General features: G+C 36.8%; 1 protein-coding gene and 1 long non-coding RNA gene across 2 annotated transcripts in view; one reads left to right on the top strand and one right to left on the bottom strand.

The window, feature by feature from the left end:
- Positions 1-663: 663 nt before the first annotated feature.
- Positions 664-18,763, bottom strand: part of Focad (focadhesin) — a 267,544-nt gene continuing 249,444 nt past the window's right edge. Inside the window, exons 37-44 of the mRNA XM_048358113.1 lie at positions 18,242-18,357; positions 14,874-15,134; positions 14,069-14,158; positions 10,264-10,441; positions 7,074-7,171; positions 4,774-5,025; positions 2,845-2,920; positions 664-1,036 (exon numbers count right to left, since the gene is read on the bottom strand). Coding sequence (XP_048214070.1) covers positions 963-1,036; positions 2,845-2,920; positions 4,774-5,025; positions 7,074-7,171; positions 10,264-10,441; positions 14,069-14,158; positions 14,874-15,134; positions 18,242-18,357 — 1,145 coding nt within the window. The 3' untranslated portion in view covers positions 664-962. The remainder of the gene's footprint in view (positions 1,037-2,844; positions 2,921-4,773; positions 5,026-7,073; positions 7,172-10,263; positions 10,442-14,068; positions 14,159-14,873; positions 15,135-18,241; positions 18,358-18,763) is intronic.
- Positions 7,194-13,444, top strand: LOC125360413. Its single transcript, XR_007212741.1, has 3 exons — positions 7,194-8,161; positions 10,574-10,682; positions 12,426-13,444. It is a non-coding gene; the product is annotated as an uncharacterized LOC125360413 (long non-coding RNA).

Below are 18,763 nucleotides of genomic sequence, written 5' to 3'. Positions count from 1 at the left end.
CTTCTTGCTGTATCCTCACACAGTAGAGAAACAAATCATCTCTCCTAAGTCTCTTCTTGTAAGTTCACTCATTCCATTCATGAGGGCACCATCCTCATACTCTCCAAAAGCCAGACATCCAAATACCATCACTTCAAGAGAAGCTAACTTCTAGCAATTAACTGTAAAAAAAACACTAGTTAATGGCCTCTTCGTTGTTGTGGAACCATTATATTATAAATAAAATGCAACGATGTTTTTAGACATTTACATGGATCTTCACATCTGTTCCAAATGTATACTTTTCAAATCAAGAGTGAGTGTGTTTGGATACTTCTGAGAGACATTAACACAGCTTTAAAACCGCATGTTAATTTGTTAGTATATCCCCACAAGCTCTTTATCTTGGTAACTTATATTTTCAAAAACAGAAAAGGACTTGTAAGGAAAATTTCCTTTTGTACATAGTTAGGAACATCTGGCCTCAAATAGTAGACTTCTAATTTTGCAGACCAAATGGAAATACCTTGAGGAAATAATTTCTTACCTGTGGTCATACAAGAAACCAAGCAGAAGGGTCTTACTATTACTGGGATATACATAAGATCACTGTCACCATTACAATTTGCTTTGTAGGCAAACGCATCTCCAACACTTTTAAAACAAATAAAAGTCACATGCACAAACTTTACAATAAAATTTTACTAGAGTTTAGGGAGAGAACTTTTCACAAAGAACACCTTTCTATTGAATTCTGGCCAAATCAGGAATATTCCATTTCAGACTCATGTGGCCTGGGTACCAAAGGAATTCATCTTCTCCTGGCCATGCATGGGTCAAGCTGTTAGTAATTTGGCCACCTTTTCATGACCCTTAGCTGTAAGGATCAATGTCTCACCAGTCTCAGACATAAATTCTGAAAAATGTCTATTTCTTTGGTTTGCTGCATCAACTGAAAATTCTGTTGACTACTGTAAAACTGTTCACCATCCATATGCTCTGGACCACACGGCTTTCTTCTTAAACTCTGGGAGAACTCTTAAGGACAGCAGGGTAGCTAAGGAGACAAAAAGAGAGAGAGCATTGTTGCATTTGGTGTAGTTCCACTTGAAAAGGTCACTTTGATCAAAAAGGTGTCAGCTTTTTCTCAGCTTATCTTCAAGTTTAAGAATTCCCACCAAGTCTTGGCAAACTGTTAAGGCCAAACTCGAGAGACACAGGATAATAAGACAAACGACTACAAAAGCAATACTTGCAAAACTGGTGTAAACCAACTGAACAACTCATGGGGGGAGAGGGAAAGGGGGAGGGGGGAGGGGGGAATGAGGGAGGAGGTAACAAACAGTATAAGAAATGTATCCAATGCCTAATGTATGAAACTGTAACCTCTGTGTACATCACTTTGACAATAAATAAGAACAAAAATAAAGTATACACATTGAATTTTGAAAAAAAAAACCATTTTAAAGGTTGGTGGAAAGTTTTTCAGTTACTGTGTATTCAGTTAATAATGAAGTTTGCAAAGATGAACTGGAAACTGATTTCTGGGAGACTAAAGATGTTCCTAATTACATGAGTGCTAATTACATGTGTTTTCCTTTTTTTTTTTTTTTTTTTTTTGGCCAGTCCTGGGCTTTGGACTCAGGGCCTGAGCACTGTCCCTGGCTTCTTTTTGCTCAAGGCTAGCACTCTACCACTTGAGCCACAGCGCCACTTCTGGCCGTTTTCTGTATATGTGGTGCTGGGGAATTGAACCCAGGGCTTCATGTATAAGAGGCAAGCACTTTTGCCACTAGGCCATATCCCCAACCCCATGTGTTTTCCTTTTATAAAAATTGTATTTAATATAAATCTACTTAATCTTTTTTCTACATAAATATGTTATCTACATTAGGTACTTACTTAAAGCCAAAAATACAAAACCTACAATACTACAAAAGTGAGCTCTTATATCAACAGAACAGGTATGACTGTAGTAAATTATATTTGGACATATACTCATACATCATAGTTTCTGCACAGTCATGTGTCTCTTGGGGGTCAATTTAAAGAAGACAAATTCTGAGAAATCCTTTTAGGTAACTTATCACATATCTTATTTTGCAATACTACTACAAATATATGTAAAATGTAGGAATGTGAAGGAATATATATAAGCCAGGTTACACAAGTGTTGTGACTTTAATAGTAAGCTCATGAGAATATAATTAAGTGAATTCATGCTTCCTTGGACTGTTTTACACTTTGGTATCAGCAAATATATTAACTTTGTATCGTAAGATATTTGTTTGGAGGAACCAATGATATTATGGGCCCAGGATCATTAAAAATGAGTTCAAACTCTTAGAGGAAAAGGAATAGAGTCAGCAAGTCTCTGGGGATCAGATCAAAGTCTAGATTTTTAGTGAAGTTCTAAGTTTTACTAGAATCATGTGAAGCACTATTCCATCATCCATAGGTTTCCCATGCACTTTGGATTAGAAAGAAAAATCACAACTCACAAATTCTTGTTTTTTGGAAAATAGAAAGACCAGATAAATTATCACAGAACAGGCCAACAGAAATGACACATTCAGTGTATTATCATACAGTAAATCCAGGACAACAGCAGCAGCTACTGGCACCAGATCCCTAAGTTCCAAGGCACAGATGACAAGTACAACCTAAAAGTTAAATTTAGAAGCACTGGAACATTTTTAGAACCCAGGTTTTGGCTCAAAATGCTACATTAGTGATCACTCTCGATTACTGAGATAACATGAAGTGGAGCTCTTTCATATGCCAGTATTACAATATGCTGTTCCGTATCCCAGACAAGAGTCGATGCTTTGCATCTACATTGGGCAAAAGTGTGAAGTGTAATACCTTTTAAAAGATCTCTACACTTTGCTGAGAGGGCTTCTTTCGGACTTTCCATGATGCTGAATAGCCAGTCAATGAACTAGGATGAAAAAGAATAGTGTCCGTGAAGAGAATGCTATTATCAACATGAGATCAATCAGTCCCCCAGGCCAGCACACATGAAGATTAGTGCAATACGTGGGTAACTCTTGCCTAGGCAGGAGCAGAGATGAGACATGTTTAAGACCAGAAGATCTTCTGTAGGCCATGAATATTATCTGCCACCACTCAGAGAGGCCAGATCAGCTAATAACTACCCAACTATTCCCAGTGTCAAGAGTTAAGCCCAGCTACTCCTGGCTGCAAAGCCATATGTTTTATTTGCATCATGCCTCTTCCCACTATTTCCATATGCATTTTGCCCTATGTTCCTAGGCTCACACCAAACAGGAATCTATCAGATGTAAGCTCTTGTTGCTAAAATGAAATGTGTTTCTGTAAATGAGAACAATTTGTGCTAAATGAGTATGAAAAGAAGTTGAAATGCAAGAGAAAGAGCACAAAATATTGTTGGTAAAGCCAAGAAAGTTAACTGTGAATAAATACTACAAACGAGGTAAAAGCTCATAGTACTCATGAGTTTGAATGATTTCCCAGATCCAGCCCAAATTGTTTTTGAATTAGATAAAGGGTAATTTCATTGATGACTAAATGTAACTCATTTTTTTACCAAGATTTCAACTTTAGATATGTAAAGCTGGATTAAGGAAAGGAAAAGAAAATAATTCTAACTCCCAATTTAATTCAATTTTTCTCTTGTATTTCTTTCAATTTCTCAATTTGGTTTTATAATATCTTAACAGTAAGCGAATAAATCAAGCACTGCAAATATATAATCGAAACAAGATGTCTGCACCGTAGTCCAAAGTGAACACTGTCTTGATCCAGAAATAACAAAATAGGAGACCACATGTAAGTTTATTTTGATTAAAAGTAGAACGTAAAATAAAAACATTGAGAAAGCAATACTAATGCTTATCTGATTTAAGTGGAAAAGACATTTTATTTGAGGAACTTAGAAGAATTATGCATAGCTAAACTGTGGGTTCATTGTTCAGATATGTTTTTAAAGATTAATGTTCAGATTTCAAATATAAGCAACAAAGTTAGTTATAAACTTTCAACTTCATATAAAATCCAGTTTTGATTAAATGAAATTCAAAAAAAGAATCTCCCAACCAAAGAATCTCCCAATAGTAATGACAGGTCAAGGACAGGGAACACAGAATTTTCACATGTTCTGCCAACAGAACAGGGACCTTGGTATTTATACCAATAGGTGTTTCCTACAATTTGGATGTTTATCAGAGAGAGGGTGATGACAAAACTATATTTGACATCTCCCTTGGGCCAGGGTCATGTCAGTACTTGTAGCAAGTGTGTAGAGCAGAATAAGCTATGAGCAACCTTAACTACTCTGCAAGAAAACAGATGTTCCAGTGGGAAGAGTCCCCTGAGCCAGCTCAGGTATTACTGATCATTTCCTTTTTTTTGCTCCTCATGACTGTGTGTCCTACTTACCTGCTTACTTATCATACTTGAATCTTGAATGTGCCTTCATTCTCATCCGCACATTAAGATTCTCATCTGAAATTTACTACTCTTTCTTCTTTAGGATCAGAGCACACATGCCTCCAAAAAATGAATTAAAGTACAGATTTTTCTTTCCACCCTAACCCCCAACTGTAAGCTAGTTGTTGCTATTGTCATTGCTGTTGTTCAAAATCAGCAGTTACCTGGGCTGTCTTTGCATCTCTCTGAGATCTGGGGTATGTAAGAAAGCCTATCGTGTGATTCAAGTTTTACTGAACTCCCACTTCAATCCTACAGCAGGAACTGCTAGAGACAAAAGCCTGCCTGCCCATCAACTAAGCAGGTGGCTGCCAGCCTCACCTTCTGGGTCTGTTCCTTCCATGGCTCTTTCTGCAGCAGAAGCAGCATGCTACTGGGAAGGAGAGTCAGAGACTCCTGCAGAGTGACCCTGTGCATTGGACTCCTGCCAAGGAAGCTTGATCCTGGCCCAGCTGGGCCATTCTCCTGATGCCATGGCAACCAACTGGCACTGAGACCAAGGAGGAGTGGAGCATCATGGTCTGCCCAAGCCACTACCGCCGCTGCAAATATTGCCAACAAGAAGTCTAAAGCCTACAATTAAAAACAGAAGCAATGTTAGGTCATATGTTTTAGCAATTCAAAGGAATATGTCCACATACACAATCCCTATCACAATACAAAAGTTATCTCACTCACTGCTCCTCTTCTTTGTCCCTAGTCCAGAAGAAAACTGGACAGCAAAGTTAATTTCCATGCATAATGAAGACACATTTTAGGGCTTTTGCAATTTTTTTTGTTCCTTATTGTCAAAGTGAAATACAGAGGAGTTACAGTTTCATATGTAAGGCAGCGAGTACAATTCTTTTAAGTCCTCATTTGTGAAGATAGAAGGTTCAACAGTTTTATTTTTGTTCTAACATTTTAGGAGAAACGTAATTCCTGATTATTCAAATATCTAAACACTCCTTGTTTTTGGTGTTTTTAAATAATTAAAAAATAAGAGGTATATTTAAAAATATCTGATTTTTTTTGTACAAGAAGTCTCTCTTGATATATTTGGAAAATATAGAATCCATTCAGATTGTAGAATAATAGACTTGATGATAAGTGTATCTTATCTGAGTTCTTAAATTACTTTCACTATAATTATATTTCTTTTTCAATCTTTATTCTGTGATTTTAATTTTTTTGTAAAAAAAAGAAAATTAATAAAAAACTTAAGAGGTCAGAAGAAAGAGGATGGATTATGATAGCTCAAAAAAAAACTTAAAAGGTGCACAGTCTCATAACATTTCTAGTTTAATAACTAAACTTTCAAAAACACAAACTCTAGAAAAACTAGGCCAAATTGCAAAGAACATTCCAGATTATGCAAATTTTACTAATTCTTGAATCATTACTACAGAGAATATTCTATTAAAAAATACACAGCATCTAAATTAAGAAAAGAATGAAAAAGAGCTGTTTTCATTTTATGTATTTATCTTTCTCTTTTAAAGATCACCCAGTACAAGAGGTTTCCACTTTTTGGGGGTGGGGGGGGTCATAGTTCACACTGCAAATGTATTGAACACTCTAATACACATGTGCATGAAGTACTGGCACAAATACAGAAAATTTGCATACACTTCAGGAATCTCTTTCATACTAGGCATTGTTAGTCACATGTAAGCCAGACTAGAGGCCAGAATCTGGTATCCTAACATACTTCATGAGATAGAAGATGTTGGGTTCTCCTTTCCAGCTAGTGCCGTATGGGTTCTGTACATCATATTTAAAAAATAATCTGTTCAAGTATTTCTCATAGTACAATCCTGGGTGTTTATAAGAACGGTAAGAATAGTAGTTTCCATGTGGCACCCGAGAATTATCACCAGTGTTTCCCAAAAATGAAAGGAAGGAAGTGGGAACCGATAGTCCATGCCTGCAGTCCTAGCTACTTAGAAGACTGAGATCCAGAGGTTTGAAGTTTGAAGTCAACACAGAGAGAAAAGTCCTAAAGAACATGTTCAAAATGCCCAGCAAAATGCCCAGAGTTGTGGTACAAGAGAGAGAATGCCTGCTGTGAGCAAGCACAGAGTCCTTAGATGAAACTCCAGTACAGGAAGAAAGGGAGTGGGGGGTGGAGGGGAAGCAGGGGGGAAGAGAGGAGAGAGAGGAGAGGAAGAGAGAGGACGAGAGAGGAAGAGAGAGGGAGAGAGAGAGAAAGAGAGAGAGGATGGAAAAGAAAAAGTGAGGAAGAGAGGAAGAAAGTAAGGAGAAAAAGAAAAGCTGCAACTAGTGTGCTGTAGTTTAAATCTTGAATGTCCCTTACAAGCCCATGTGTTACCGACTTAGCCTCCAGGGAGGGACTATTGAAAAGCAGTGGAACCTTTAGGCAGAAGAGCCTCATGGGAGGTCTTTGGGTCCTTGTGGGTGTGCTATTGATGGGGATTGTGGCACGCTGGTTCCTTCATCTTCCTCTCTTTAGTTTCCTGGCAATGCAGTGAGCAGCTTTGATCCATAGTATCCTTCTGCCAAGTACCACCGGCCCAAAGAAATGAGGGCAACTGGTTGTAAACTAAAATGGTGAGCCAAAATAACCTTTATCTCTTTGTGAGTTGATTAAGGAAGCTATAAGCAACTCCTGTAGATTGTACCTCATTAAGAGCCACGTTCTGAACAGATGTTGACTGGTAAGCAATATTTCTAATATAACCCATCAGTTCCAAGAGCCACTCCATTCTCTTCAACACTCCTGAAACAAAGAGGACATTTCTTACCACACAATGATTTTTCTTTGGAATGCAGAATGGATCAGTACTGACAGTCATAACTAAAACAGAACACCTGGCAAGAATTCTATTCAAGAATTTGATTTCCTCCTACAATTCCTGAGAATTGTGAATGCCTGGAGAGTTGATACTATTCATAGTTAGTAACCATATTTTGGTGTTTATTTTCAAAAGTGAATTTATCCTTCAATTTTCCCTGTCTACTAATGATAAAGTATATTTATTAGAACTTCTTCAATATTACCTGGTAATATTGAAGCTTGGGTAATTAGTTGTTTTTATAGTCCTTTACACTTAAGCATTCCCAATTTATGCCAAATGATAGGAATAAACATATCCCAAAGTCATAAAAAAATAAGAAAAACCAGCCACTGAGAGAATAAATGGGTGCATAAATGCTGATTTTTATCATTTGTGAAAAAAAAAGCATGAGGTTTCTCAGCAAGGTGAAAGCTATTTAGGAAGGTTTTTAAAAATTGACTAAGAGGAAAATGAGAATTTCATTTCAGACTTTCATATTAGAGACAAAGGCAATATCAAGGGATTTAAACTTATAAATACCTTTATTCTCATCTGGAAACATCTACTATATTTTTCAAGCATGGTTTCCTTTCAAATAAAACTAAATAGAACTCATTTTTTTCATCACAAGTTCACTTTTCAGTGTGTATACACTAAGCAGATATGAGAAAATGGTCTCAATTGCTGAGGAGGATGAATTACAGAGTAATTACTGCAATGATGTTTGTCTATTTTCCATCAAAGCCATAAAGACAAGATAAATAGGTGAAGGAAATGGATACCAGCAACTTGCCTAGGCTCCCTAGGGCTTCCTAGCAACATGTGGACCATAAGGCCAGAGGCCACTCAGAATCTGTATACAGTGTTGAGAAATAATAAGCACCGATTAAAAAAAAAAGATTAAAGGAGCCATAGAGGAGCTCTGCTTTCAGGTGATTATTAAAGTGTAATGTCTACAATGGTCTGAAAGTTGTACCTTACGACTGATTAGCTTAAGGCTTGAAAATTAGTGTGGCCAGGTTTTAGTCTTTTTTTCTTCTTTTTTAAAAGTTTTTTTTCTTATTTATTGTCAAAGTGATATACAGAGAGGTTATAGTTTCATATGTTAGGCCTTGGGTACATTTCTTGTACTGTTTGTTACCTCCTCCCTCATCCCCCCTCCCCCTCCCCTTTCCCTCTCCCCTCATGAGTTGTTCAGTTGGTTTACACCAAATGTTCCTGCAAGTATTGCTTTTGTAGTCGTTTGTCTTTTTATCCTTTGTCTCTTAATTTTGATATTCTCTTTCACTTTCCTAGTTCTAATACCAATATATACAGTTTCCAATGTACTCAGATAAGAGTGATAGTGCGGGTACAACCACAGGAAGGGGATACAAGAGGATCATCAACAATAGAAGCTATGGTTTCACATGGCATGTTGAAAGTAATTACAACAGTGATATAACAGTTGTTTCCATACATGGAGTTCATTTCACTTAGCATTATCTTATGCATTCATAAGGGCATAGCTATTAGGCTCTTGTGATCCTCTGCTGTGTCTAGCCTAAACCTGTGCTAATTATTCCATATGAGAGAGACCATAGAGTCCATGTTTCTTTGGGTCTGGCTTACTTCATTTAGTATAATTTTTTCCAGGTCCTTCATTTCCTTACGAATGGGGCAATGTCATTCTTTCTGATAGAGGCATTAAATTCCATTGTGCATATGTACCACATTTTCCTGATCCATTCGTCTACTGAGGGGCATCTGGGTTGGTTCCATACTTTAGCTATGACAAATTGTGCTGTGATGAACATTGTTGTGCTGGTGGCTTTAGTGTGTTCTTGTTTGTGGTCTTTTGGGTAGATGCCCAAAAATGGGGCTGCTGAGTCATAGGGGAGCTCTATGTTTAACCTTCTGAGGAATCTCCATACTGCTTTCCAGAGTGGCTGAACTAGTTTACATTTCCACCAACAATGAAGTAGGGTTCCCTTTTGGCCACATCCCCTCCAACATTTATTATTGTTAGTTTTCTTGATAAAGGACATTCTTAGTGGGGTGAGATGGAATCTCAATGTTGTTTTGATTTGCATTTCTTTAATGGCCAGAAAGATAGCCTCTTTAACAAATGGTGCTGGCAAAACTGGTTCAACACCTGCAACAAACTAAAACTAGGTCCTTATGTATTACCCTGCACCAAAATCAATTCCAAATGGATCAAAGACCTTGAAATTAAAACACATACCCTGAAAACACTAAAAGAAGGAGTAGGAGAAACACTTGAGCTCCTTGGCACAGGACGGAACTTCTTTAACAAAGACCCAGCAATGCTACAAATCAAAGAAAGGATGGACAAATGGGACTGCATCAAACTGCAGAGCTTCTGCTGGGCAAAGGACATAGCTCACAAGATAAACAGAGCCCACAGATTGGGAAAAGATCTTTACCGGCCATACAATGGACAAAGGCCTCATTTCTAAAATATAAGGAGAACTAAAAACATTAAATTCCTCCAAAACAAAACTGCAAAGAACCTACAGCCCCCCTCAACAAGTGGGCTAAAGACTTAAAAAGAGACTTCTCTGATGAGGAAAGGAGAATGGCCAAAAGACATATGAAAAAGGTTTTAGTCTTTTTAACCCAAGAAGTTTTCTAAAGAATACCATTTGACTTTTTTTGTTTGCTTATTAAATGACCACAAAAACGTCATTTCATTGTGAATCAGGTATTTCAGGCAGTATCAAAGTATGCCCATGTGTTTGAGAAACTGAAATTAAATTGATAAGAGCATCCTGGTGTGCTCGTTTGTATCCTTGAAGAACCAGAAGGCTAAGTACAACATAAAAACCCTCAAAAGGATTTATTCCTGTATCCAAGAAGTGGCTGTTGTGAGCTATATAGCTGCTCATTTCTGTCTAAGGCATTCTTTGTTTATGGTCTTGGAGTCAGAAAGCACTGAACTAGCTTTTAAACTAGCTGAAAAGACACGGGCACGTTAAAAGGGCCAGCAGGCAGATCTTTTTCTGTCCCTGTGGTTCACCCCAGCTGGCCTCACCTGTGTTGGCATGGCTCACAATCCGTGCATGGTATAAGCTGTGCAGAATCATCCAGGCAAGTATTTCTCTGTCGCGGTGCTGCACAGTGACACTGAGCATATCAGTTAGACTCATCAAGGGGAATCTTCCTTGAGAGACTAAGTACAGCTTGACGAAGGCAGCTTTTTCCACATTGTTCTGCATAAAAAGAAATTGTTTGGCCATTATGAAATGAACTGGAGTAGCTACGGAGCCTCCAAGTAAGAGCAAAACAAAAATAGTGAGCCAGATGTTATTGTTCCACATGCTAATACTATTCATTTCCTGCAGCAGCGACCTATCTGCCTGTCTGCTATATTAAAATGCACACACAGTAGAGGGTCCAAATGGTACCTAGTGTTTCTTCAAGAAAATCATGAATGAGTTTGGAGATCAACAGGTAGGTATAAACAGATAATAATAAGAGGATAACTATTCTAATATAGTACTTGTCTTAAGTCAAATACCATTCTAAGTACTTAACATGCATCATTTCAGTTTTCAAAATGTGATTGCACAGACCTCTGGAAATCCCAAGGCTACTGCATTAGTTCTATGAGTTCAAATTTTTTTTTTTTTAATGATTGCACCAAAGTATATTACTGTTCATTGTATTATTCATTGCCAGTGATTATAAGTTTAAAAACATGGCAGTTTCACATAAAATAGTCTTGTAAATACTAAAAAAAAATTATTAGTGTCATTAAATCTTGGTCCTTGAGTGTATACCTTTTTTATATTCTGTTCCAAACTGGGAAATATGTATAGGCATATTGGCTGTCTCAAGAAGAAAAACTTAAAATTGTTGGGAGTGAATTAGCCACCCTTCTTATCTGAAAGAACAATAGACAAATTGTGACTTTAAAACTGGTTATTTAACAGACTGCTTTATTAAAATATGCAGGAATTGGGCCAAGCCCATACAAGGAAAATATCTGATAGTATTTGTTTCCAATGATAAAAAAATGAATTTTATACTGAAAATTAGAATTTTAGATACATTTTATCTGCTACTTCTGATTGGCAATTTTTCAATATGTAAAATGCTTTCTGGGGGCTGGGGATATAGCCTAGTGGCAAGAGTGCCTGCCTCGGATACACGAGGCCCTAGGTTCGATTCCCCAGCACCACATATACAGAAAAAGGCCAGAAGCGGCGCTGTGGCTCAAGTGGCAGAGTGCTAGCCTTGAGCGGAAGAAGCCAGGGACAGTGCTCAGGCCCTGAGTCCAAGGCCCAGGACTGGCCAAAAAAAAAAATGCTTTCTGGGGTGAGGAGAGTAATAACAATTATGATGCTTTGATACTGTATAATGAAATGTTTCTGCATTGGAAGATCTTCAAAATTCACATATGATAATAGAAAATCATGAGTAGGGGCTGGGAAAATGGCCTAGTGTCAAGAGTGCATGCCTTGTATATATAAAGCCCTAGGTTGATTCCTCAGCACCATATATATAGAAAACAGCCAGAAGTGGCGCTGTGGCTCAAGTGGTAGAGTGCTAGCCTTGAGCAAAAAGAAGCCAGGGACAGTGCTCAGGCCCTGAGTTCAAGGCCCAGGACTGGCAAAAATAAAATAAAATAAAATTCATGAGTAAAAGACCTGAAGCCCAAGACCAATTATATAATAATATAGTTATAATAAAAGAGTGTACACATTTCACTGAAATGGTTGTATTATACAATACTGTTAAGAAACTACCAGTTGTTGAGTTTTGGTGCGATATCAAGTATCCTTGATTATCCCATAATTAATAGAAATGACTACAAACACACTCTTCCTCTTTCTACCTACCTACTGGTGAAGTTGAAATTTCTTTACATGCTTTACAAAACAATTCCACACCACATTAAATGAAGATTCCCATACGAATTCCACTGTTTTCTAAGCCAGGTTTAGAGACATTTACAAAAATGTTAATAATGGCACTTTTCCTAGTATTTTGTGTGGTTTTTGGAACATTTTAAAATCATTTTTTCTAATTTTAACTCCAGCTAATGTCAATATCAATAGATTTAACTCATATAAGTTTGAGTTTCCCAATGGTTTTTAAGAAACTAAGACTTAAGCATTTGAGAATTTCTATGTTAAGAATTTACCTACCAACCCTCTGCATCGAATCATTATTATTATTATTCTTTTATAGGTGAAGAAACTGAAGAACAGAGCCTAAGTATCTTGCTGTCACACATGAGAAGTGATGTAATAAGAACTGGAACCTAGGCTCTGTGCTCTTTGCCACCACTCAACTCTTAACCTCTATTCCTACTTAAAACAAATAAAAACTTTGACTAACTTAAAGGAGACTAACACTTTTGATGACATCAGAATACTGTTAGCATGTGCTAGTGACATTTTTAAAAATAACCTTGGTGAGTAGCACCATGACCTTTTGCTCTTGATACCAAGAGGTAAATTATGCACTTTATTTCATTACATTACATGAGGGTATTAATAAAATATGCTTGTGTGAATGCAATAATTACCATAATAAATAATTACTGAGTCTTTGCCCTGGGCTAGGCAGTATTCCAAGTACTTATTATAAAACAAGTGATTTAACTCTCAAAACATTCCTAAGAGGTAGATGCTATTATCTTCATTTTAGGGGTAGAGAAACTAAGGTAGAAAACTAAGGCAGAAAGAAGTTAAGAAACATAACCAAGGTCACACTGTTAATAAATTGTTGGGGCCAGTGTGGTACCAGAGTTCATTCTCTTACTACGTTCCTACACTGGTTTTCTTTAAAACAATCTGATTTCCAAAGTGCAGGTATTTTAAGTATTCTGCAGTAGTGACGCTCAATCTGACTACACACCAGAATTTTTCTGGAGAGACTAAAAACAGACTATTGGACATGCTGGTTTGGAGTGAGGCTTGAGAATTCTCCTTCCTAGTCAGTTACTGGCAGTGCTGATTCTATTGACCCAGGGACCACAGTTTGACCACTGCTATATGATGTGGAAGTTCAAGGATCCAACTGAACAGGCAAACCTGACATACAGTGAAATAAATGATGAAATGTCCACCAGCTAATGGTAGAGAGGGGCTCATTGTATTAGCCATATGCAAGATTATATTCAAATAAAATGCATGGGATGTACTTATGCTGAAAATCATTCATTACTTATATGCAATCTAAACTTAATAGTGTTCTGTAATTTATTTGTTGAATGTGGAAACCTTATTGATGTGCTTCTCTTTGCTCATCTATCATCGACAAAGAAGAAGTAGTACTTGTTAATTATCTGGTGTCAGGACTGATGGTCCTTGTTTTCAATCTACCACCCTTATGTATTCCAAAAGGACAGTATCAGGTACAACAAAATAATTTAAGAATAGAACTATTTATTTGTGACTTCTGTGAACCAAATCGTTTTTTGGTTAGGATATTCCCATTACTAGCTGGCTCATGCTTGTAAATCATAGGTACACAGGAGAATGAGATATGAGGATTGTGGTTTAAAGTTAGCCTGGGCAGTAAAGCCTATGGGACTCTTATCTCTAATTAACCACCCAAAATCCGGAAGTGCCAGCCTTGAGCAAAAAAGCTAAGGGACAGTGCCCAGCCCCTGAGTTCAAGCCCCAGTACTGGCCTGAAAAAGAAAACAACAACAAAAAAAGTTGTTCATCCACATACTCATCTGAAAATAAATGAAATAAAAAGATAATTTCCTAAAATTAACAAGCACATATAAAAACAAACTTCAGGCAAACAGACAATGAATCAACTCTTTAATTTATAATTTCTGCCTCAATAATAAAAAGAAACGACAGGCACATTATTACCGTAGTGATCTGGACAATCCGATTGGCATCATCATCCGTCATTTCTGAGAGGCACTTTGCTACACTGATATACAGCTCTAGATCTTTTCTCTGGTAAAGAAAAGTCACAGCATATCATATGCAACCCAAAGTAAGAATAAGTGTATTCTTAATGTTTTGACAAATTATTAGACTTGTTTATCCCTAAATACAGCAACTAGTAAGGCTTTAATTTCATATTTTTTCTTTTATTTTCTTTTTTTTTATATTATCAAACTGAATTACAGAGAGGTTACAGTTTCAAATAAACCAAAATATAAGCTCCATTTTTAATCATTAAAGATCTTTCTTATTAGTTTGTGTATATGTTTGGCTTTATTTTTTTCTTATTATCAAAATTCTATTGCTCTAAGTATATTATGGGCCTCTTTGTAAAATTCAAATTTAGCAGCCTTCTAAGAGAGGGGATGGGCTAATATTAAGTTATTTAATGTATTGGACAACATGCCAAAGAACTCTGAGTAGAAAAGGATAAAAATTTCTGAGCTTACTCATCTTCTACAGGCCCCTGGTAAAAGGATTAGCAACATTATTTTTTGGCACAGCACTGGTTAACCTACTTTTAAACTCACTCCTAACTTTTGTTCTAAATATTCAACCTCAATTTAGATCTTGGAAGCAAACACACTTCTTGTGAAGAATGTGGTTATTTTTTGCTACCCTTCCCACCCACATCCTTAAAACATATACCTTCTAGCTTTGCCAGAGTGACTTTGAAGAAGCCCAAACATAAATTGTCAGGAATGTAAATATTTTTGTTCCTCACCAGAATCTTATTTGGCAGAAGGACAAAAATTTTCCCAGTTGCTTCAGAGAGCAGACTCCAGAGGTGGTGGGTTGGGCTGGGCAGTTTCATGGCCTGGCTCAGACCCTGTAAGGCACTTGGGCATAACTCAGGATTGCAAAGTGGGGAAGCTGAATTGAAGGCTGTTACCATTAAGTTTTCCACAAAGCCCTGGATCTGTTCATCAGAGATGTGTTTTATCCACAAAGGTACTGATACTAGGAGGTATTGCTTGATATTCAGCTGGATATAAAACAGAAAAGGTCAGATGTAAACAGGTAAGTCTGGGTATGCAGTAGTCAAAACTTCAAGTCATCACTGAGTGTGAGGGAAGACTGAAATAAAATAACTTCCTTTTCCTTCCTTTTCTTGGGTCTTTTGGCCCAGTGGGTCACTGATGCATAGAAGTTAGGCTGTTGCAATTACTTCTGATTCATACTGACTCAGGTTTATGTGGTATCTGCCAATCCATTATTCAGATGAAACCTTGAGTCTTTTCACAGAAGAGAATAAATGCTACTTCTGAAAGTACATTACAGGTACTATTTAGTTTTTAAAAAGCCATATTTTCTAGCAAATAAGGTTCCTGGAGATGAAAGTCCCATCTGCTGGAAATCAATTACTTAACTAAAGCACCTGACAGTATATATATATATATATATATTTTTTTTTTAACAAGGAAATATAAGGAATGAAGGAAAAACATATGGAGAATTGTCATTCTGGGGTGACATCTGACCAAGGAACTATCACAGCCGGGCATGTGGACCTGACAAAGGCATGTCCAAGTTTGCAAGAGCCAAAAGCTATTATGAGTCCTCTTACTTGACATAGACTCTAGGAAGCAAGCTTTCAAAGTCTTTAGAAACATGTTTAGTACTAGAGGGGCAGTAAGTCTAAAGAAGTAGGCTAAGAGATAATAAAATATAACTAAACCAGTAACTTTCCAAAAAGATCAACGTAGTTAGGAATGCACTTTTCAGAATTCTTTTTTGAAGAACACATCACTGATAATTTTATAAGGAAACAAATTAAAAGTGGGAAGTTGTTAGGCTAACAAGGAGGATAAAAGCAGATGGATATGGTAAGAGTATTTGCATATACTGAACATAGACAAAGGAAATCTATTGAAATTGTTTTAGAAAGGAGTAAAGGGGAAGAAAATAGTGAATGAGATTGAATGGAATATACTGCATGTATGTATAGAAATGTTGAAATGAATCCCCTTCCTTATACAGCTTACATATAAACTAATAAAAATATAAATTAAAAAGCAATTTATAAATTAAAAAAGATACAAAGAATGATCCAATGCAACTTCAAAGGAAAAAAGCTACTGAGCTCTAACAATGAAATGGGTTTCTAAAATGCAATAAAGTTTCTGAGGGCAACTAAACAGGTTGTTAAATATACCTGACTCAAAAAGAGCTTTAGTGTCAGATTGTGTCCTTCTGTTTAATTAGCTATGCAAATTTGTTTGACTTCTAATTGCCCGTTTATCACTGTATGAAGTAAAATAAAATATATTTCCCAGAAGTAAAATAAGGCATAAATACAAAAAAAGCTCATATTATGATTCTATTCTAAAGAATTAGTAACATTTATGTGAAGTTTACATTTATATAAAAGTTCTTTTAAAATAATTGGCTGGGCACTGATGGATCGTACCTGTAATCCTAGCTTCTGAGGATCTGAGGATAATGCTTCAAAGCCATCCTGGACAGACAAATCCATGAGACAACTGTCTCCAGTAAACTTCTCAGAAAAAGCCAGAAGCAGTACAGTGGTTCAAGCAAAAGAAGCTCAGGGAAAGTGACCATGCCCTGAGTTCAAGCCCCAAGATTGGGGGAGAAAAAAGAAAGAAAAGCAAAAAACAAAACAAAACAAACAAACAAAAAAGACAGGAGATAAGTGGTAGTCTAGATCTAAACTTGTGAGCAGAGAGACTGATTAAAAATAGGCCCATTTGGGGCTGGGAATATGGCCTACTGGTAGAGTGCTTGTCTCCTATACAGGAAGCCCTGGGTTCGATTCCTCAGCACCACATATATATAGAAGAAGCCAGAAGTGACTCAAGGGGTAGAGTGCTAGCCTTGAGCACAAAGAAGCCAGGGATAATGCTCAGGCCCTGAGTTCAAGCCCCAGAACTGTTAAAAAAAGAAAAGGCCCATTTGACCTTGGGTTAAGTGATAGAAATATTCTTGAAGACAACTAGAAACTTTCTAAGGTAGTTAAGATCACAGAAGTTTACACTTAAAATGGCCATTTTTAGTTATATAAGTTATAACTCAAAGTATTTTAAAACAAGACCTGGCAAGGTTGTAGAGATTAAAGTATCCAACAAGTGCCAACAAGTATCAGGTATAGAGTAAATGCAGAATAAGTGGCATCCTAAAGAAGTCATTTGGAGCAGACAGGTAGGGTAATAAAAAAAAATGCACAGAGAGGGCACAGACATCGGTAGCATGCATTTTCATTTAGAGAGCTTTAGGAAAGTAGGAAAGACTGAATAGAATAGGAACTAAAGGCAAAAGTTTGCATTAATTTCAAAATGTAAAGCAAGATTACAGGGGGACCCAATGATGAAGAAAATTTACTTATAATGAACAGATTAACCTCTACAGAATCACAGAATGGATTCGTTTTTCTATCTTAGCTTGAAATGTCAAAAGTATGTATTGTGTTAATATCACAACTTTAAAGAGATATATCTTCCTATCGACCTTTGAATGCCTGGAAGGAGCTAATCCTATACTCTTACCACAAATACTAGGCTGAATCACTTCCTCCTCGTTACAAGATGAATATTTATGGAAGATGTTCTAGTTCCTCCATCTATGCTCTCCTACCTACTTTTCCTGATAGTTCTGAATTGATGCCTATCCAAACCCTCTCAAGCCTTCAAGTTCAGCTTAATTATTGTTTCCTTTGGGAAGAGGGGAGGGGGCGTGGATATAACATATGGATGAGTCTAGTGCATGAGGACTTGCTTTTCTTTTAATACCCAAAGAAATGTCTACCATATCATCAAATGTATACCATATCATCAAACAAACCTAGGTTTAAGTAACTCCACAAATTTCTAATTATATAATCTTGAGAAAGGAACTTTAGTATCTCTCATCATCAGTTACCCTTCTTTTAATAAATGGTAGTTGAAGCATGATTAGTAACAGCAATGGAGGGGTTCTAAATCATATCATTTTCCAATCTGCTGCCCAGCTACTCTTAATTTCTGTAAATGTCCATTTGCCTACTCTTGATTTGGAGAACACACATCAAAATGGATATTAATCTCTCCCCAAATAGCTTTGTCCTCTTGCTGCTCAACAATCTTAATTACTACATACACTCAGACTGTGGATAAGTGGTGGTATCAGCCACAGGCCCAGCAGAGCAGCTGCATTCTGTGATGATTGTGCTTGAGTCACCATAATTTCAAGGCACAGTTTCTGTATCTCTTCTCCTGAAAGAGAAAAAAGGAAAGAAATTTCTGTAATGAAGTTGCTTGTCTGGTTCATTTTAAGACTTTAAAGTCCAAAGCAAAGCATTTGTCTGGGCAATTTTTGTGACCTACATTAGACCATTAGTAACTCAAAATGTATTTCAGGTGAAAAAAAGGATTTCAGAAGTCCTGTGAGTGATGGAGCAAAGTCTATATTCATTGGTATTACTGTCCCAAGTCTTGGAACTGGCAAGGACCTTGAATTAGCTATTTTTCTTATACTCTCTGAAGCAATCCAAACACTCAAATACTATTCAACATTGAGAAAATTCTAGCTGATAGTCTTAGTCCTGTTTTTCCCCTCTTGTCTACCTCATGTTCATCACTAAGACACATCTATATGAATCTGGAATGGATTATAGGAATA

This window comes from Perognathus longimembris, chromosome 1 (genome assembly GCF_023159225.1).
Source record: "Perognathus longimembris pacificus isolate PPM17 chromosome 1, ASM2315922v1, whole genome shotgun sequence".
Lineage (NCBI taxonomy): Eukaryota > Metazoa > Chordata > Mammalia > Rodentia > Heteromyidae > Perognathus > Perognathus longimembris.
Note: the sequence above shows the minus strand (reverse complement) of the source record. Positions and strands in the feature narration are given on the sequence as shown.